The sequence below is a fragment of the Panthera onca genome, chromosome A2 (genome assembly GCF_046562875.1).
Source record: "Panthera onca isolate mPanOnc1 chromosome A2, mPanOnc1 haplotype 2, whole genome shotgun sequence".
Taxonomy (NCBI): Eukaryota; Metazoa; Chordata; class Mammalia; order Carnivora; family Felidae; genus Panthera; species Panthera onca.
Window position 1 is genome coordinate 162,552,631 of NC_138340.1, and position 21,230 is coordinate 162,573,860.

Consider the following 21,230-nt stretch of genomic DNA (forward strand, 5'->3'; position numbering starts at 1 on the left):
AGGGCCCTGTACTTAGAAGGGTTTACTGTTCTATTGATGTCATCTTGAAACTCTTAATTTTTTTTGTTTGTTTTTGACAAAGGGCCTGGCATATTCCTTTTGTGCCAGACTTTGCAAATTATATAGCTGGTCCTAGTCTGTGTCTTTATTGCAAATTGGAAAACAGTTACCTGGGGCCCTCCAAGTCATTAGCACCAATAACTGGTCTAATGATATGGACCAATAATATAGTATTAATACAATAATTTCCAAATCTAGCTGCTTCCCTCCATGGGTTGCCTCCCCATTGGCCACTACTTCCTGCCACATTTAGTTCTCTTAGTACCCACCTTCAAGTGTGAGCATCAAGTAATCCCATGTCTCAATGTAGTGAACAAAAATATATAATCAAAAACATTATAATTTTATGATGATGCAACAGACAATTGGAACAGCTGGTCAACCATGAGAGGTTTGACCATCTGTCTATCATCTGAAAGTTTCCAGAGCAGGTTGGAGTGGAGGCACTGGCTAAATCTGGGAAAATCTACCTGTGCCTGGGTCTGGGGTAGAGGAAAGTAGGAAGGTTGTAGGGGAAAGTTTGATCTCCACCCTGGGTGCATCTTTTGTTGTCAGGTCATGCATATTTTGGGGCTTGAAAGAACCATATGAAGAAAACCAGAGAAGGTGTACAGTCATTGGAAGACTTTTTCCAGGCCACATCTTCCTTTTTTTCTCTTGGCTCCCAATCCTTTAGACTCTTGGCTTTGTACCTGAAGGCTGGTAAATTCTTAATGAGTAACTTGAGACCTTCATGAAAGACTATCATGAAAACCCATATGATACAATCACTGGGAAGTATCCCAGGCTCTAAATTTGGACACATCTAGCCACCTATTTGAGTTTCTTCTTCTTAGAATCACCCCAGAGTCTCCCACGCCATGCAGGGAAGATGATCCAACACCATGCCTGGCTCTGTGTGCATGATTTGTGTCATGTAATAAGGGCCTTTGGGATCCACCAGTATAACCCCAAACAACAAATATAGGTTTGTAAAATTTGGTGTGACAGCAGGCACATGGAGAAAAAGCTTACACCTTGGTAAAACTAAAGCACTCTTTCAATTATAGGGCAATATGTCTGTCTCTTTAAAGCCAAATAGTTCCTTCACTAGCTCCACCCAATCTGAGCTTCCTGCCTCAGAGGTTTGAAGGGTGCAAACATATTTTCCTCCCAGTGAAAGCAAAAGCAGCAGCTCAAACAGATTCTTTGGAGAACAATGGGGAACTCAGCTCCTTCAAAAGAAGGTGAGCCTGGCCTTAGAGCAATGGAGCCGTGAGGGGCAGCAGGACATAGGGGTGTGCATGGGTGTGGGTTCTGGTCTGAGAGGGGACCAAGTACCGTGCCAGCAGCCCAGCAAACAGGATGCTGCCACAGGGGTCCCGGGGGAGGAAGAGTGGGAGTAAGGAGGTTGATTGCCCCATGTCCACACATCTCCTATTTAGCAGGACAAACTTGCTGAACAGCATATCTTCCATCATTTCGTGTCATGACAGAGTGAGTGCTGCCTGACACCCCATCCATTTCCCTTAGTGGGAAACTAGTGTCCTCAAGGCAGGTCTTTAGACGTGGAAGGCAATTTAGAGACCAGTCTGTCCAAATCCCTCTTTTTCCTGAAAGAAAATCTGAATCCCAGACGGTGTGCGTGTGGTTTTATCAAATTCCCCGGGATATCCAGGTCACAAATGGCACAGGAAGTCTAGAATTCAGCCGGCTGTGTCCTTTCCAACATGTAAGAGAGAAATGCTGTGATCGACAGTGTACAGAGGAGGTAAGGAAGGGGTCCCATGGGGAGAGAATGAGCTATTCTATAGAAAACAAATGTGCGTGAAGCCCTTTGGTTGCCTTCCTTAATTCCAGGGTTGCTACCAGTTCATGTTTCTGGACAGAGAGTGAACTCCTCCCCTGGCCTCCCATGATCTATTTCTGATCCAACGTAAACAGAAATGTAGAATCAAGGACCTGAGAAGGAACCAAGAAGAGACCAGAGCGTGCAAGGGTTATGCATGAGTGTAGGGTCAGACATACTTTGCATTGGATCCTTTGTCTGCCCAAAGCCCATTAGCGCAGAGACCTTGGGCAACTTTCTCAGCATTTCTGAGCCACATCAATCTCCTCATTTCAAAAATCAGAGTGGGGGCGCCTATCTGGCTCAGGGGGAAGCGCATGGGACTCTTGATCTCAGGGCTGTGAGTTTGAGCCTCATGCTGGGTGTAGAGATTAAATACATACATACACTTTAAACATTAGAATACTAAAAAGTATTACATTACTAGAATACTAAAAATTTTATCACTTCATCAGTATTACTTACATATGTATGTCTGGAAGATAAAGGTATTAAAATATACCATGATCAGAGTTCAAAAAGCAATTAGAATTTTTAAAAAATTACCAGGTGTATTCCAATTCCCAGATCGTCTCCTAGAATTTAAAATTGAAATCACCTCCAAATACGGTTCATAAATTTCAATTCTTTCATATCTCTTAAATTTAATTTGATAAATAAGTTTTCACCTTCCTGTTTCTTTTTGTAAAATGTTTTTGGTTAAGAAATGGTTGGTCCTTGGGGCGCCTGGGTGGCGCAGTCGGTTGAGCGTCCGACTTCAGCCAGGTCACGATCTCGCGGTCCGTGAGTTCGAGCCCCGCGTCAGGCTCTGGGCTGATGGCTCGGAGCCTGGAGCCTGCTTCCGATTCTGTGTCTCCCTCTCTCTCTGCCCCTCCCCCGTTCATGCTCTGTCTCTCTCTGTCCCAAAAATAAATAAAAAACGTTGAAAAAAAATTTAAAAAAAGAAATGGTTGGTCCTTTTTCCAAGAGAATTGGACAGTGTACTTTTTGCTCATTAAATCCTCAAGACCTCATATGACATGTTCTTCTAGTTTCTGTGTTTTGTGTATATTTAAATTTAAGAAGAGGCTTGATCAGACTAAGGCTTGCCTGGTTATTTGGGTGGCAATATTTCATAGGTGCAGTTGTAAACGTCCAGCAGAAGGCACCTTATATATTCTTCTGTCTCTTTCTGTAATGTAGCAGACAGTAATGATAGCCTAGAGTAACTTTGTTTCATTAAGGGTCACAAAATATAATATTATAATTCTATCATTCTTTCTTCATTTATTGGATAACATAATCCTTTAAAAAGAAAGTTCCCCTGAATCATACCTTCATTTCCATAAGGTGTAGTTAATAAGACAAAAGGAATGCTTGATTCTTTTTTGTCCATGTTCAGACTGATGACATCATTTCCTAGCATACCCCAAAAAGAACACTTCACTTCTTTTGCGATGATGGTATTTTTTTTTAATTTTTTTAACGTTTTTAATTTATTTTTGAGACAGAGAGAGACAGAGCATGAACAGGGGAGGGGCAGAGAGAGAGGGAGACACAGAATTTGAAACAGGCTCCAGGCTCTGTGCTGACAGCTCAGAGAGCCTGACGCGGGGCTGGAACTCACGTACCGCAAGATCGTGTCCTGAGCCGAAGTCGGCCGCCTAACCGACTGAGCCACCCAGGCGCCCCATGATGATGGTATTTTTATGAATTCATGAACTTCAACATATTTGATGAATTTTAATCCATTGAAATTATTATTCTCATTGGTACTCAAATTACCCCATCTCTGTCCAGTCAGCCTCTTCAAGTTGGCCCTGTACCCCTTTCGGTAAGATCCAAACATTTTTTTTTGGAAGTAATCTCTGCACCCAATGTGGGGCTAGAACTCATGAACGTGGGATCAAGAGATGCATGCTGTATTGAAAGAGCTAGCCAGGCATCCCACGGTCTGAATAGTTTTTGATAGAATCCTCGATTACTAGTATGACTAGATAGTCTAGGATCCACTTGCACGTTTCTTGGCCCAGATCTGGAATCGGTACATTCTCCTAAGATTCTTAATGTTTTTGGTGGGAAATGACATTTGAAGGGCACAGTATGGGTGCTAAGGGTGTTCATTGTCACTGGGTTTGTCCTTGGGCTTCAAAACTACACATGTGCACAAAAAGCTAAGAATAGGACAGGATTCCTGAAAGCAATTTAAGATTTTCTTGACGTTTTCCCCCCCTATTTGGCCTTACACTATATCCCATTAGGACAATAGCCAATGAAGCAACTGCATTTTCAAGTTTCTTGGACCAATTCTTTGTGTGGTTTGTCTATTACACCAAATACTATGTATTTAATTTGCTTTTGATTTTTACTAGTTATCTGAAAATATAGTTTTTGTTTATAATTATGAAGCTATTTACAGATGTTCCTCACTATCCACAAGCAGAACGTTCCTATGAAATCTTTTATGAAACAAAATGACATAAAGGAGAGAAGCAATTACCATCAATGTACATGGAAAAAGGGTGCGCATTCCCAGATCTCCCCCAAATAACCTCCCTTATGTGTTTCTGATACTTTTAGACACAACTTGTTAACAGATGCACAAATTCAATTGAGAGAAAGCCCACGTGCTCATCTGGCTCACAGCTCTGGTGACTGGATGGTGAACCCCTGTGTGAGGTTCCCGGGGAAGGTGATTGGCAGCTGGTGTGGACAACTGACCACTCGGCCTCTCTATTAGCTCAACTGGCTGTAAAACAAATGCGGAACGCTGTATTCATGTTCAGCTTTTTTTTTGTACAAATGAAAAATCCTCTTTGAATGTATTTCAGCCAGCAACAACAGGTACACATGTAGGTCTTCCATAAAGGAAAAGAGCTGTAATTCGAACTCTCAAAAAGAAGGAAGTACATGCTTTCAAGACAAATCTATGAAATCTAAGTATATTCAAAGTAGCTTCCAGCTCCTACCCTGTCCCCCGCCTTATTCCTCCCATCCCTCTGTCAGCAATTTCTTTGGTGGCAGTTCAGATGATCTGCCATTTCTTTACCATGTGCATGAAATATATGTTGTATTTTGTACCTACAGTTCATGTTCCTCCCCACTAGAGAAATGACAGTAAAGTAAATATTTTCTTCACTTTGCCTTTTTTTTTTTTTTTGGCTTAATGAAATATCCTGGAGATCTCTCCATCCCGGCATAGAGAGGTATTTCTTATTCCTTCCTACAGTTGATTAGTACATCGCTGTGTGTATGTACCTTAGTTTATTCAACCAGACTCCTACTGGTGGGCATTTGGTAGATTTTTGGTCTTTAATTATTACAAATAGTGACGCAGAGAATAAACATATGCCTAATGTTTTCCTGTGTTTTTGTCAGTGTAGCTCTGGGATAAAAGGAAGGGGAACTTCTTCCTCTACCCTTCAAGGTCTTCCAGCTGCACTAAGAATTACTTTTACTTGAGGCAGATTAACAAGAGAAAAAAAAAGCAGTGTGCACAGATGCTCAGTAATGAAACTAAAACCAAGAGAAATGACCAAGGCAGGCAGTTTTTATACTTTTTAGGCAAAGAGATGATGGATCTGTGAGGGATTGACAAAACATGGAAAACTTAACTTTGGGAGCATCTGTTAGGGAGGAATTCTAAAGAGACTTTGGGCTGGGGTAGTAAATTAGTAGAAAGTAGTGGGCTGTTTATACAGTCTTCTTGGCTCTAAATCTCCCATCCCTGGTCATAAGGGTGTCTCTTTATCTCCTGGGACAGGAAGGGCACCTTTTACACGGGAGATTTGTTTCCTGCTTGCAGGGGGGCAGAAGAGGGTCTTAGTAATTTTCCCACATAGGTTGTATCTTAAGTTACTTTTATTTAAAATAGTCAGTATGCCAGGGTGCCTGGGTGTCTCAGTCGGTTGAGCGTCCGACTTCGCTCAGGTCATGATCTCACAGTTCGTGGGTTCAAGCCCAGCGTCAGGCTCTGTGCTAACCGCTTGTTGGGAGCCTGGAGCCTGCTTCAGATTCTGTGTCTCCTTCTCTCCCTGCCCCTCCCCCGCTCATGCTTTGTCTCACTCTGTTTCTCCAAAATAAATAAATGTAAAAAAATTAAAAAAAAGAAATAGTATGCCAACATCGCACATTTAGGTGTGATCTGCCCTTGACCACTACAGGCATAAATCCTAAAATTGGGACTCACAATCCAAGAATAAATGTATATGTAATTTGTACAATATTGCCGATTTCTCCTCTGTAGGTTTTAGACTGTTTTTCAATTTCATTAGCCATGGAGAAGAGAACCTGTTTCCTCTAAACCTTTACTGACTGATTATAGCAGCAAATTTTTGGATTATTATCAAATCAGTAAGTGGAGAAATAGTATCTCAGTGTAATTTTAATTTACTATATTTAGTTATTTTCTTTTCCTATATTGGATTTTTCTCTACTTTAAGTGAGTGTTCATATATTTTTACATAGTTGAGGAGCATTGGCATTTCTTTTTTTTCTTTGAACTGTTTATTCCTATGTCTTGCTCCATTTTCTATCGAGCTGTTGGAAATTTGTCTCTCTACTTTTAGGTATTGTTTGTATAAGAGGAGAATTAACCCTCTTTGATATAGTCTGACATTCGTATTTTAATTGTCTGTGATGTTCGTTGTCTCCCATTGTGTTTTAGGTCTTTATGTAGTCAGATGTATGAATCCTTTTCCTTACAATCTTTCAAATCTTAGAAACAGTTGCCCCGCCCCTAGGTTACAAAGGATTTGTCTGAGTTTCTTCTAGTATTTATGTGGATTGATTTTTAGTGTTTATATTTCTAATGTATTTGGCAAGTGAATGGCGTGAAGACGTGGGTGCAGTTTTGTCTTTTTCTGTGTGGTTTTGTAGTTATCCCAATGCTGGTTATTAGTCCATCTTTCTCCCCATTGCTGTGAGACGCTGCCTTACAGACGATAAATGTAACGTACTACAATTGAACTGGATACTCATGAATATAGTAGACCAATTTGGTCTATTTCTGAATTGTCTGTTTTTGTTTTCCGTTCTGTCTCTGTTCACACACATGTCATACTGCCTTAATTATAGGGGCTAAAATATTTTACTATCTGGTAGAGATGGCCCTCCCTCATCGTTCTTCTGTTTTTTGACTCTACAGGCTAATTTTCTTTCTTCATTCATCCAAATGAAGATTATAGTCAACTATATCAGCTACAGAGAAAAAATTGTGACAAATTTGTTAAAATTTATATTTCTATAAAATCACGTGAAAGAAGTATCTATTAAAACAGCGTTGAATTTGGAGAAATGTCTGTTCTGCATCAAAGTACTTTTCTTCTTAACTCTACTAAAGAGGATGTATTGTAACAATCCATTTTCTCATATTGAACCACCCTAGTATTTCTGAAAGAAATCACACTTAATTATGGGGTATTACTTTTTAGTGTCTGACAATTTATTTGGGATTTTTGCATTAGTATTCACAAATGAGACATGTCTGTAGCTTTATTTATTGGTGAAATCTTTGTTAGCCTTTGGGATCAATATCATACTTGTGGCATAGAAAGAACAGGAAAGATTTCCTTCTGTTTTAAGTCATCAGGAATAGTTTAAGAAAGTTTAAGTGAGATCCCCATGAAACCATCTGGACCTGGTACTCTTTTGTAGGGGAACTCTTTAACTACTTTATTGTTTCTTCCATGGTGAGTGAATTGTTTCATCTTTTTGTCTTTATGGGACCAACATGGATAGTACACTACTGCAGGTTTTCATGGAGAAACACAAAGGAGATAAGAGGAATGTGATGGTTTCCACTTACCTTCGTTGACTTTTTTCCTTTTCCTTCTCTTTTTTACACCCCACAGCCGCTGGTAGTGACATGGAAGACCCTCAGGACAACACTCTGAGGATTGTTTTGGTGGGGAAAACTGGAAGTGGGAAGAGCGCAACGGCAAACACCATCCTGGGGAGTAGAGTCTTTGAGTCTAAAGTTGCTCCCCATGCTGTCACTCCCACGTGTCAAAAAGCATCCAAGGAATGGAAGGGGAGGAAACTTGTTGTTGTTGACACCCCAGGGCTCTTTGACACCAAGGAGTCTCTGGATACCACGTGCAGGGAAATCAGCCGGTGTGTCCTCTACTCCTGCCCTGGGCCCCACGCCATCGTCTTGGTCCTCCAGCTGGGCCGCTACACGGATGAAGAGCAGAAGACCGTGGCATTGATCAAGTATGTCTTTGGGGAGCCAGCCTTGAAGCACATGATCATGTTGTTCACTCGCAAAGATAACTTGGAGGGGCAGAGTCTGAGTGACTTCTTAGCAGGTGCAGATGTGAAGCTAAGAAACATCATCAGCGAGTGTGGGAACCGCTACTGTGCCTTCGACAACAGAGCCTCAGAGGCCGAGAAGGAAGCTCAAGTGCAGGAGCTAGTGGAGCTGATAGAGGAGATGGTGAAGAGCAACATAGGGGATTACTTTACTGATGCCATTTACGAGGACACAGAGAAGAGGCTGAGGCAACGGGAAGAAGACCTGAAGAAGATCTACACCGATCAATTAAATAATGAAATTCAACTAGTAGAAAAGGAATATGCTGATAAATCACAGGGAGAACGGGAGGAAAAAATAAAATGGTTAAAGAGGATTTATGATGAACAATTAAAAAATATCAGGGAACAAGCTGAGAAGAGCATATTTGAACAAGTTTTAGATGAGATTAGGAAGGTGCTTTCACAAATATGGCATAAGTTTTGGTAGTAAAGACCATTTCATTTTTTCTTTTGAATTTATGATGATTTGCGATAGTGGTAGATTGTAGTTTCCATAGACAGCTGTGACAGTAGCTTCTACTTATTCTTCCTATAACCTGACCCTGTTACTCCTGCCACTGACTTGTGGGGCCTGAGTCTTCTACCTTGGAACTGGGCAGATCTGGGACCATTTCAATTAATAGCAGATGGTTGAAGCAACACCTTGTGACTCTAAGGTTACATGTGGGCAATGCTTCCTTGCCCTGTTGGGGTTCTTGCCCTTGGAACTTGACTGTCATGTTGTGAGAAAGCCCAGGCTGCCTCTTGAGAGGCCCCCAGGCAGAAGGGTTGAAGTCACTGGCCCACTTCCCAGCTCACCTTTCATTTGTGACTCACACCAACTTGCCCGCCATGCAAATGAGGCAACACAGAAGCGGGCCCTCTGGCTGCCCCGCCATCTCAGGCGAAGTTGCAGAAAGCAAAGATGATCCATTCCCACTGAGTCCTGCCCAATGACAGCTTTATGAGAACAAATAAATGATGGTTTTTGTTTTTAACCACTGAGCTTCAGAATGGTTTGTTATGCAGCGAGAACTAACCAGAATGAAACTGTTTCCCAGCTCTCAGTCCCCACCGCCCCCCCCCCCCCGCCACCTGTCCCTCTTCACACAAAGTTGGCATAATCAGGCAATGGCATATAGAGTTCAAAGACTCAGGAAAATTCAAATCAGAAATCCTGCACATGTTAAGTGTCTGAACCACTGGTCACATGCGTCGTTGCACCGCATGGCCACAAGTACTATGTTAGGGAGGTGTCGGGTTTCTCTGGAAAGATTGTTCTGGGGTTCATGGAGATCTGAAAGTCACAGGGTTCTCTTACTGTGTTTCTCTCTTTTCTGTTTTAGGGACCATACTAACTTAAAATGTCTCCACTTGTATCTGAAAAATCCCATCTGGGCCACATAGTCTTCATTTGCCTCTGCAGAATCACACTTCACCCAGCTCTTTGCCCCCTGAGGCTGATCTAGTTGCACTACATCGGTGGGATCTCTTGCTCTCTGACTTCTGCCTGGCTGGCCAATGGGAAGTCCAAGTCAGAGGCCCTGTGGAAGTAGAAAAGCAAGGATGGGGTGTCCTTTCCCCCACCTCTATCTCTGCAAGGCCATCTCTGATTAGCTGCAGTCCTACACCAAAGGTCACTGCTCCTCCCTTGGTGGCCTTTCCACCCAACTCTTCTGCATTGCAGTCTTTGTTCACCCCTTCAGGTGGGATTTAATTTTCTTATCGATACTTTCAATGTCCCTGTGGTTTCCAAATTCCCTGTGTCCACAGTGTTTAAGGCCCCTTCCCTAACCTTTCTCCAAGCACCTAATGAGAGCAGATTATCTTTTTCCTGTGAGATTCTGATTGATAAATCTTATGGTACCCAGTTCTCTTTCAGAGCATCTTTATTGTTGTTGATGGTTTTATATTCCCTCTAGTGCTTGTTTTCTGACACCAGAAAAATCTCTCCTTACCCTTCCATGCTGTGACATTTGCAGTAAGTAGATGAAAGGTTCTGTCTTGCTAAAATAATAGAGAAATTTAAAAGTTAGATAGGTGACTGTCAGTCACTCACAAGGATTGCAGACATCCCAGATCCAAATTATTAGAATTTATTTGTCCTTTGTTTTGTCTGTGAACATGACTGATAGTATTTACCATATCAGCGACTTTTCGGGAGATGGATTAGAGATTAAGTCTGGAAAACTTAAGATTCTAAATACCCGCTCATTCTAAGATTCATCACCAGTATTCAGAACGCAGTAAAAGCAACACAGAAGAAAAATCCTCTCCTGAGAAAACATGTGTCAAAGACAAAGTGAGACCAAAGTACTCTTTGCCATCATGCAGTTCTTATGTCCAAAAGTACTTCCTTGTAAGTGACTCATCTGTGTGATGGTATCTCTAGAGAGCAAAGTATTCATGCTCTCTCCTGACTTTTTTCATTTCAGAACCATTTAAAAGATATTTTCGCTCAGAGATATGCAGAAGCATTCTTAATACAATTAACCTGTGTGAGGGCTTTTTGAATGTGCAGCTTACGTGAGCTAATTTCTTTTTTCCCAACCTTAGGTTCTATTTTGGAAGGTAACACATACCCAGAGTAATAACGAGTAAATCAAATAAATCATTATCTCTTCACTTGACAATTGAAATATTGCTCACTCACTTCTCTTAACATATTTTATGTCCCAGTTTTCACTGAAGATGGTTCTATTTCAGTGCTGAAGACTGTGGTATTTCCAGCGCTTAATGTGTGCATGATCCCTGTTGTTGAAATATGTGATAGTCATGACTCATGATGGGGAATTTAAACAAGGATTTATAGAAGAAGACCTGAGGAAGGATGTAGGTGTGAAGTCTACTGTGAAGGATGTGTAGGATGTGTCCATGTGGGTGATGGGTATGATGATCATGCTTCTGTTCAGAAACAGGAAAGTTCAGGGTGACAGGTAAGATTTTCAGGGGAAGGGTAGAGTCAGGAGCAACAGCGTTCAGTTAGGTTTGTGACAAGTTGAATATCAGATGTCAAAGGTAGGGTCCAATATAAACGACCTGCATTAGCTTGAAATCTGGGTCCGAAGGTTATGTGAAAGGCTTGGGGTAAATGTGGGTGGATATTAACATAAATATCTCCAATTTCAGCTGAATCTTTCTAATTGCCAATACCCCACAGTCAAAAGCTATATGCCAGAATATCCACATAGGATGACCAAAGGAAGAAGCGAGAACCAGTTTTGTAAGATTTAGTCCTTCGACTAATTTGATAGATATTTGAAGGGGTCAAGAGGAAAGGACTTTTTCTTTTTAGGTTTTATTTAAGTAATCTCTACACCCAACATGGGGCTCTACCTCATGACCCTGAGATCAAGGGTCGCATGCTCTTCCAACTGAGCCAGCCAGGCATCCCAGGAGGAATGACTTTTAAAAGAGAATGCTTCAGTTATAGGGACAATGACAAATTTGAATTGGTCAATTCTTGGGGTTCATCTGTAGAGCAATCATCCCCCCAGTGCAGAAGGTGACCCAGGTGTAACCGTGTGACTATATAAGGGAAGCCCCACAGGGACTCCTCTCTGCGTGCCATATCCAGCGAGATGGAGGTTTTCTTTTCCCGAAAGCTAGTGAGGTGGCCTCAGGACTTTGATGCTGCCAGACGGATGTGGGTGGTGTATGTTAAGAGACTTGATGTGTGTCCTTTGGAGTTTGGCTTTGCTCCCTGCTGGTCCCATGGGATACATGAAGGTTATTGCTGTGTTCTGTGGAGGGAGCAGGGTACACACGGTGGTGGCTGTCTTGGAAGCAGTCAAAATTTTCACTAAGGAGCAGGGAGGGGGGGCAAAAGTATAGGTTCCTCATATCAAATGTGGGCCATACAGTAGGGAGGCAGCCAAAGCCAGTTTGAAGGGGACTTGCCCAGGGGCCCAGCAGGGATCCCAACAGCTTCTGTGTGGACCAGAGGTCTGGAAGTCCAGGCACCAGGAACAGACATGGAAGCAATCGGCGGGAGGGGAGAGAGTGGCCGTCTGTTGGACTTGTGATTGCAGATTCCCAGGGAAGACTCTCTAAAGACTCATTAAAGGTCTCCTGGGCGGGGGAAGAGGCACTAAGTATGCTGCCACCATCCCCCACCCCCACCAAGGCCAGACTACACCTGACTGGTCTTCAGTGTTCCTGCCTCTTCTCCCCCAGCCCATGAGCAATCAGAGCCAAGGCAAGGACAGGAGGAGAAGGGCAGGTTGGGGAGAGGTCTAAGCAGCCCTGTCTACACTGCAGGTTCTTCTCCGGGAGCAGGCATATGCCAGGGATTGTAGAAAATGTACCCTTCAGTGAAACTGAATAATTTTTAAAAGTGTTTATTTATTTTTGTTTTTTTTGTTTTTTTTTTTATTTTTTTATTTTTTTTTATTTTTTAATATATGAAATTTACTGTCAAATTGGTTTCCATACAACACCCAGTGCTCATCCCAAAAGGTGCCCTCCTCAATACCCATCACCCACCCTGCCCTCCCTCCCACCCCCCATCAACCCTCAGTTTGTTCTCAGTTTTTAACAGTCTCTTATGCTTTGGCTCTCTCCCACTCTAACCTCTTTTTTTTTTTTTTTTTTTTTCCTTCCCCTCCCCCATGGGTTTCTGTTATGTTTCTCAGGATCCACATAAGAGTGAAACCATATGGTATCTGTCTTTCTCTGTATGGCTTATTTCACTTAGCATCACACTCTCCAGTTCCATCCATGTTGCTACAAAAGGCCATATTTCATTTTTTCTCATTGCCACGTAGTATTCCATTGTGTATATAAACCACAATTTCTTTATCCATTCATCAGTTGATGGACATTTAGGCTCTTTCCATAATTTGGCTATTCTTGAGAGTGCCGCTATAAACATTGGGGTACAGGTGCCCCTATGCATCAGTACTCCTGTATCCCTTGGATAAATTCCTAGCAGTGCTATTGCTGGGTCATAGGGTAGGTCTATTTTTAATTTTCTGAGGAACCTCCACACTGCTTTCCAGAGCGGCTGCACCAATTTGCATTCCCACCAACAGTGCAAGAGGGTTCCTGTTTCTCCACATCCTCTCCAGCATCTATAGTCTCCTGATTTCCTCATTTTGGCCACTCTGACTGGCGTGAGGTGGTATCTGAGTCTGGTTTTGATTTGTATTTCCCTGATAAGGAGCGACGTTGAACATCTTTTCATGTGCCTGTTGGCCATCCGGATGTCTTCTTTAGAGAAGTGTCTATTCATGTTTTCTGCCCATTTCTTCACTGGGTTATTTGTTTTTCGGGTGTGGAGTTTGATGAGCTCTTTATAGATTTTGGATACTAGCCCTTTGTCCGATGTGTCATTTGCAAATATCTTTTCCCATTCCGTTGGTTGCCTTTTAGTTTTGTTGGTTGTTTCCTTTGCTGTGCAGAAGCTTTTTATCTTCATAAGGTCCCAGTAATTCACTTTTGCTTTTAATTCCCTTGCCTTTGGGGATGTGCCGAGTAAGAGATTGCTACGGCTGAGGTCAGAGAGGTCTTTTCCTGCTTTCTCCTCTAAGGTTTTGATGGTTTCCTGTCTCACATTCAGGTCCTTTATCCATTTTGAGTTTATTTTTGTGAATGGTGTGAGAAAGTGGTCTAGTTTCAACCTTCTGCATGTTGCTGTCCAGTTCTCCCAGCACCATTTGTTAAAGAGACTGTCTTTTTTCCATTGGATGTTCTTTCCTGCTTTGTCAAAGATGAGTTGGCCATATGTTTGTGGGTCTAGTTCTGGGGTTTCTATTCTATTCCATTGGTCTATGTGTCTGTTTTTATGCCAATACCATGCTGTCTTGATGATGACAGCTTTGTAGTAGAGGCTAAAGTCTGGGATTGTGATGCCTCCTGCTTTGGTCTTCTTCTTCAAAATTACTTTGGCTATTCAGGGCCTTTTGTGGTTCCATATGAATTTTAGGATTGCTTGTTCTAGTTTCGAGAAGAATGCTCGTGCAATTTTGATAGGGATTGCATTGAATGTGTAGATAGCTTTGGGTAGTATTGACATTTTGACAATATTTATTCTTCCAATCCATGAGCAGGGAATGTCTTTCCATTTCTTTATATCTTCTTCAATTACCTGCATAAGCTTTCTATAGTTTTCCGCATACAGATCTTTTACATCTTTGGTTAGATTTATTCCTAGGTATTTTATGCTTCTTGGTGCAATTGTGAATGGGATCAGTTTCTTCATTTGTCTTTCTGTTGATTCATTGTTAGTGTATAAGAATGCAACTGATTTCTGCACATTGATTTTGTATCCTGCAACTTGGCTGAATTCATGTATCAGTTCTAGCAGACTTTTGGTGGAGTCTATCGGATTTTCCATGTATAATACCATTTCATCTGCAAAAAGCGAAAGCTTGACTTCATCTTTGCCAATTTTGATGCCTTTGATTTCCTTTTGTTGTCTGATTGCTGATGCTAGAACTTCCAGCACTATATTAAACAGCAGCGGTGACAGTGGGCATCCCTGTCGTGTTCCTGATCTCAGGGAAAAAGCTCTCAGTTTTTCCCCGTTGAGGATGATGTTAGCTGTGGGCTTTTCATAAATGGCCTTTATGATCTTTAAGTATGTTCCTTCTATCCCGACTTTCTCAAGGGTTTTTATTAAGAAAGGGTGCTGGATTTTGTCAAAGGCCTTTTCTGCATCGATTGACAGGATCATATGGTTCTTCTCTTTTTTTTTGTTAATGTGATGTATCACGTTGATCGATTTGCGAATGTTGAACCAGCCCTGCATCCCAGGAATGAATCCCACTTGATCATGGTGAATAATTCTTTTTATATGCTGTTGAATTCGATTTGCTAGTATCTTATTAAGAATTTTTGCATCCATATTCATCAGGGATATTGGCCTGTAGTTCTCTTTTTTTACTGGGTCTCTGTCTGGTTTAGGAATCAAAGTAATACTGGCTTCATAGAATGAGTCTGGAAGTTTTCCTTCCCTTTCTATTTCTTGGAATAGCTTGAGAAGGATAGGTATTATCTCTGCTTTAAATGTCTGGTAGAACTCCCCTGGGAAGCCATCTGGTCCTGGACTCTTATTTGTTGGGAGATTTTTGATAACCGATTCAATTTCTTCGCTGGTTATGGGTCTGTTCAAGCTTTCTATTTCCTCCTGATTGAGTTTTGGAAGAGTGTGGGTGTTTAGAAATTTGTCCATTTCTTCCAGGTTGTCCAATTTGCTGGCATATAATTTTTCATAGTATTCCCTGATAATTGTTTGTATCTCTGAGGGATTGGTTGTAATAATCCATTTTCATTCATGATTTTATCTATTTGGGTCATCTCCCTTTTCTTTTTGAGAAGCCTGGCTAGAGGTTTGTCAATTTTGTTTATGTTTTCAAAAAACCAACTCTTGGTTTCGTTGATCTGCTCTACAGTTTTTTTAGATTCTATATTGTTTATTTCTGCTCTGATCTTTATTATTTCTCTTCTTCTGCTGGGTTTAGGCTGCCTTTGCTGTTCTGCTTCTATTTCCTTTAGGTGTGCTGTTAGATTTTGTATTTGGGATTTTTCTTGTTTCTTGAGATAGGCCTGGATTGCAATGTATTTTCCTCTCAGGACTGCCTTCGCTGCATCCCAGAGCGTTTGGATTGTTGTATTTTCATTTTCGTTTGTTTCCATATATGTTTTAATTTCTTCTCTAATTGCCTGGTTGACCCACTCATTCGTTAGTAGGGTGTTCTTTAACCTCCATGCTTTTGGAGGTTTTCCAGACTTTTTCCTGTGGTTGATTTCAAGCTTCATAGCATTGTGGTCTGAAAGTATGCATGGTATAATTTCAATTCTTGTAAACTTATGAAGGGCTGTTTTGTGACCCAGTATATGATCTATCTTGGAGAATGTTCCATGTGCACTCGAGAAGAAAGTATATTCTGTTGCTTTGGGATGCAGAGTTCTAAATAGATCTGTCAAGTCCATCTGATCCAATGTATCATTCAGGGCCCTTGTTTCTTTATTGACTGTGTGTCTAGATGATCTATCCATTTCTGTAAGTGGGGTGTTAAAGTCCCCTGCAATGACCACATTCTTATCAATGAGGTTGCTTATGTTTATGAGTAATTGTTTTATATATCTGGGGGCTCGGGTATTTGGCGCATAGACATTTATAATAGTTAGCTCTTCCTGGTGGATAGACCCTGTGATTATTATATAATGCCCTTCTTCATCTCTTGTTACAGCCTTTAATTTAAAGTCTAGTTTGTCTGATATAAGTATGGCTACTCCAGCTTTCTTTTGGCTTCCAGGAGCATGATAAATAGTTCTCCATCCCCTCACTCTCAATCTAAAGGTGTCCTCAGATCTAAAATGAGTCTCTTGTAGACAGCAAATAGATGGGTCTTGCTTTTTTATCCATTCTGATACCCTATGTCTTTTAGTTGGCGCATTTAATCCATTTACATTCAGTGTTATTATAGAAAGATATGGGTTTAGAGTCATTGTGATGTCTGTAGGTTTTATGCTTGTAGTGATGTCTCTGGTACTTTGTCTCACAGGATCCCCCTTAGGATCTCTTGTAGGGCTGGTTTCGTGGTGACAAATTCCTTCAGTTTTTGTTTGTTTGGGAAGACCTTTATCTCTCCTTCTATTCTAAATGACAGACTTGCTGGATAAAGGATTCTCGGCAGCATATTTTTTCTGTTTAGCACACTGTAGATATCGTGCCAAGCCTTTCTGGCCTGCCAAGTTTCAAAGGAGAGATCAGTCACGAGTCTTATAGGTCTCCCTTTCTATGTGAGGGCACGTTTATCCCTTGCTGCTTTCAGAATTTTCTCTTTATCCTTGTATTTTGCCAGTTTCACTATGATATGTCGTGCAGAAGATCGATTCAAGTTACGTCTGAAGGGAGTTCTCTGTGCCTCTTGGATTTCAATGCCTTTTTCCTTCCCCAGTTCAGGGAAGTTCTCAGCTATAATTTCTTCAAGTACCCCTTCAGCACCTTTCCCTCTCTCTTCCTCCTCTGGGATACCAATTATGCGTATATTATTTTTTTTTAGTGTATCACTTAGTTCTCTAATTTTCCCCTCATACTCCTGGATTTTTTTATCCCTCTTTCTTTCAGCTTCCTCTTTCTCCATAACTTTATCTTCTAGTTCACCTATTCTCTCCTCTGCCTCTTCAAGCCGAGCCATCGTGGATTCCATTTTGTTTTGCAATTCGTTTAAAGCGTTTTTCAACTCCTCGTGACTGTTCCTTAGTCCCTCGATCTTTGTGGCAAGAGATTCTCTGCTGTCCTGTATACTGTTTTCAAGCCCAGCGATTAATTTTATGACTATTATTCTAAATTCACTTTCTGTTATATTATTTAAATCCTTTTTGATCAGTTCATTAGCTGTTGTTATTTCCTGGAGATTCTTCTGAGGGGAATTCTTCCGTTTGGTCATTTTGGAGAGTCCCTGGCGTGGTGAGGACCTGCAGTGCACTTCCCCTGTGCTGTGGTGTATAACTGGAGTTAGTGGGCGGGGCCGCAGTCCGACCCGATGTCTGCCCCCAGCCCACTGCTGGGGCCACAGTCAGACTGGTGTGTGCCTTCTCTTCCCCTCTCCTAGGGGCGGGATTCACTGTGGGGTGGCGTGTCCCGTCTGGGCTACTTGCACACTGCCAGGCTTGTGTTGCTGGGGATCTGGTGTATTAGCTGGAGTGGGTAGGCAAGGTGCACGGGTGCTGGAGGGGCAGGCTTAGCTCGCTTCTCCTTAGGTGATCCACTTCAGGAGGAGCCCTGTGGCAGCGGGAGGGAGTCAGATCCGCTGCCAGAGGTTTGGCTCCGCAGAAGCACAGAGTTGGGTGTTTGCGCGGAGCGAGCAAGTTCCCTGGCAGGAACTGGTTCCCTTTGGGATTTTGGCTGGGGGATGGGCGGGGGAGATGGCGCTGGCGCCTTTGTTCCCCGCCAAGCTGAGCTCTGCCGTCCAGGGGCTCAGCAGCTCTCCCTCCCTTTGTCCTCCAGCCTTCCCGCTTTCCGAGCAGAGCTGTTAACTTCTGACCTCCCAGACGCTAAGTCGCGCTTGCTGTCGGAACACAGTCCGTCCGGCCCCTCCGCTTTTGCCAGCCAGACTCGGGGGCTACGCTTGGCCGGCGAGTCGCCCCTCCGCCCCGGCTCCCTCCCGCCAGTCCGTGGAGCGCGCACCGCCTCGCCGCCCTTCCTACCCTCTTCCGTGGGCCTCTGGTCTGCGCTTGACTCCGGAGACTCCCTTCTGCTAATCCTCTGGCGGTTTTCTGGGTTCTTTAGGCAGGTGTAGGTGGAATCTAAGTGATCGGCAGGACGCGCTGTGAGCCCCGCGTCCTCCTACGCCGCCATCTTCCGGCACTCTCCTGTTTGTTTCTGTATTTATCCTGCTCAAGCTTCTCTGGGACTCTTGGATCTGTGTCTTGGTGTCTTCCCTTGTTTTTAGAAACGTCTGAACCATTATCTCTTCAAGTGTTTCTTCTGTTCATTTTCTTTTTTTCTCCTTCTGGTACTTCAGATACATGTGTGTTAACCTGTTTGATTTGCTTTGCAGCTCCCGGATACTCTACTCTCTTTTTCTTTTTCTCACTCATTTTTAACTTTTGTTTTCATTTGAAGAATTTCTATTCTCTCTTCTTCAAATTCACTGACTCATGTTGAGTCAACTGTGTTGATTGATGTACCTGCTAGGGAACACTTCATCTCTGATAGTGCTTTTGACTTCTACCACGTATGTTTGATTCTTATGGTTTTCATCTGTCTGTTGAAATTTCCCCATCTTTTATTTCATGTTGTCCAGTTTTTATTCAGTCCTTGTTGTTATTTTAAAATCCCTGTTCAGTTTCTGGACTTTTTGTGAGTCTACCCTGTTGATTGTGTTTTATTTTTGTTCTCCTGCTTTTAAAACAAGTTTCATAATTTTATTAAATTGTAGACATAGGAGGAAAGGAGCAAATGAAATAAAAAATATTGATGCCTAGATACAGAATCCCTTGTCCTCCATCAGGCTGTTAGGGTGGGATTTGAGTCAGCCCACAGGGAATTGGACTGGTTGGGATTGTTGCTACAATTATCGATGGAGCAGCTAAGGCCCCATATTTCTCTAGGGTGCCTTGAGCTTAGTGTGGGCACTCAGATGCCATGTGGTTTTACTCAGTGTTCTCATCCCGTTTACCTTCAGCTTCCAGTCATCCCTACACACTCTGCTTCCCTGAGTCTCTCCAGGCCCATGATGGATGGCTGGTGCTTATCAATCATTGCTCCTATGACGTGTGGGGGCAGGGCAGCACATATATCTGTTGTCCTGGTCCAGCCTGAGTCTTAAGCATGGTCTGTGCACCTGGGCCTGGGGACGTGGACTTTCTCAGTAGGTCTGACTGTACTAGGGTTCTCAAGAGAAACAGAACCAGGTGGAAAGATATCAATATCTATACCTACCTCTCTCTCTCTCTTTTTCTCTCTATCGATGTAGATATATATGTATATCTATAGATATTGGTATCTTTCCACATTTGCACTTTGTATCTGGCATCTAATTATATCCTACCTTATAGTTCCACTAGCTCCCAGGAATATACACACAATAATGTGCAGTATTTATTATTGTGAATAATAACCTGTGGAGTATGTATGAGTGTAAAATGTATCTGTTTACGAAATATTTTATTAATTTATGAGTATTTACTATTACGAAAAGTTTCCTCTTGGATTTGATGATTCTGTATCACAGTTTTATGGAATTTAACCTACAAATGGTTTCATCATATTATTTCATCATACACGAAAGCTATCAAGATGAACATTAATGTGATCATGTCAATAAAGAAACGGAACCCCTTTCGGCCCCACCTCTTGGAGCAGGTGCATAGGGATGGCTCTGAGACAGACACAAGTGCGGGGCCACGTGCCACACCCTGCTCTCTCCGCTACTCCTTCTAACACGCCCTCGCGATGTCCCAAGTAGGGCTTTTTACCCGTGGGTGTCAAAGCCTTCCTTTGATTTAAGCATACATTTCCGTATGCGAATTTAAAAGCCATAATACTTATATTTACTTTAAAACTCATTTCTATATGCAAACAAGACAGAAACAAACAACAATTGGAGGGAATGTGTGGACACGTGTGCACAAGACAACGTGAAATGAAAGAATGACGGGTTAAAGTCAGCCCCACAGTGAGTGCTCATGCACACGCAGCCCTGGAGGCAGAGCTGGGGACAGCGGCCGTCCCCCCAACCCCGGCCCCCTCCCTGCTGCCCCGCGGGTTCCCGAGTTGCCGGGTTACCGAAGGGATCCCGCATGGCTCAGAGCCCCCATGTGAGCCCCGCGGGGCTGCTGAGGACGCTAAAGACGGAGATTAATGGCGGACTTCCGCCAAGCGGCACTTCACCGAGCCCAGCTCACTGCAAGGGCCACCGGGGCCCTCAGGCCTCCTGACCACAGCTCACCACAACCCCGAAGTCCAACGTGCCACCCCCACTCTGGTGCCCCAGGAGCTAGTGGCATCTAAGCACAGGCGCGTGCGGGCCCTTCTAATCCACGTGGAACTGGGATGGCCCTAGGGGTCCCCCCAACAACCACCTTCTCCACGTGGAGCTGCCCCCCACTTCCCACCAACACCACCTTCCTTCCAGCCCCTGAACCCTGGGCCGGGTGAGTAGGTGCCTCCTGTTGCAACCACACCTCCGGACTAGAGCATGGCTGATTTGAAGAGAGGAGCCAACTTCCTTGAAAGTGTTTTGTCACATTCTGACAGAGCAATAAGGAAAACCTATGGGTTGGTTACACAACCTAAGGATGTCATCTGATTTTCTAATGATGTGGCGGTCAAGCACTTTCATGGGCTGGCCTTCCCCCATTAAACTCCATGGGACCACCATAGCAGTGGAATGTCGGGGTCTGAGGTTTTCCACCCGTGCACCTGTGGCTCCCACTTTCTCCATTGTGTGAGACGACCTCTGGGTTTTGTTTTCTTTTATTTTGTTTGTTTGTTTTGCTTTTTTGCATAGTAATCCATTTGAGAAGCACAATGAAGACATTCCCCAAATTTCGACTTCACTTTGGAAAGACATCAGCCATAATAAATGCTAGAAACTTGGGAACTGTGTTATTT

At 42.8% G+C, this 21,230-nt stretch overlaps 2 protein-coding genes across 10 annotated transcripts in view; one reads left to right on the forward strand and one right to left on the reverse strand.

Moving 5' to 3' along the window:
- LOC132677342 (GTPase IMAP family member 7-like) overlaps nucleotides 1-21,230 on the forward strand; it is a 275,671-nt gene that overhangs the window by 137,670 nt on the left and 116,771 nt on the right. Inside the window, exons 1-3 of one of the 9 annotated variants that reach the window (XM_081795095.1) lie at nucleotides 1,215-1,286; nucleotides 1,718-1,810; nucleotides 7,720-9,159. The exons of 5 other annotated variants lie outside the window; for them this stretch is intronic. In XM_081795095.1, the coding sequence (XP_081651221.1) occupies nucleotides 7,734-8,609 (876 nt within the window). In that variant the 5' untranslated portion in view covers nucleotides 1,215-1,286; nucleotides 1,718-1,810; nucleotides 7,720-7,733 and the 3' untranslated portion in view covers nucleotides 8,610-9,159. Of the gene's footprint in view, nucleotides 1-1,183; nucleotides 1,287-1,717; nucleotides 1,811-7,719; nucleotides 9,161-21,230 lie in introns of those variants that run through there. 3 more of the 9 variants (XM_078437817.2, XM_081795092.1, XM_081795096.1) reach the window with 3 other exon arrangements.
- The window catches only part of LOC144614366 (GTPase IMAP family member 1-like), a 142,790-nt gene that overhangs the window by 112,703 nt on the left and 8,857 nt on the right, over nucleotides 1-21,230 (reverse strand). The gene's annotated exons all lie outside the window — the stretch shown is intronic.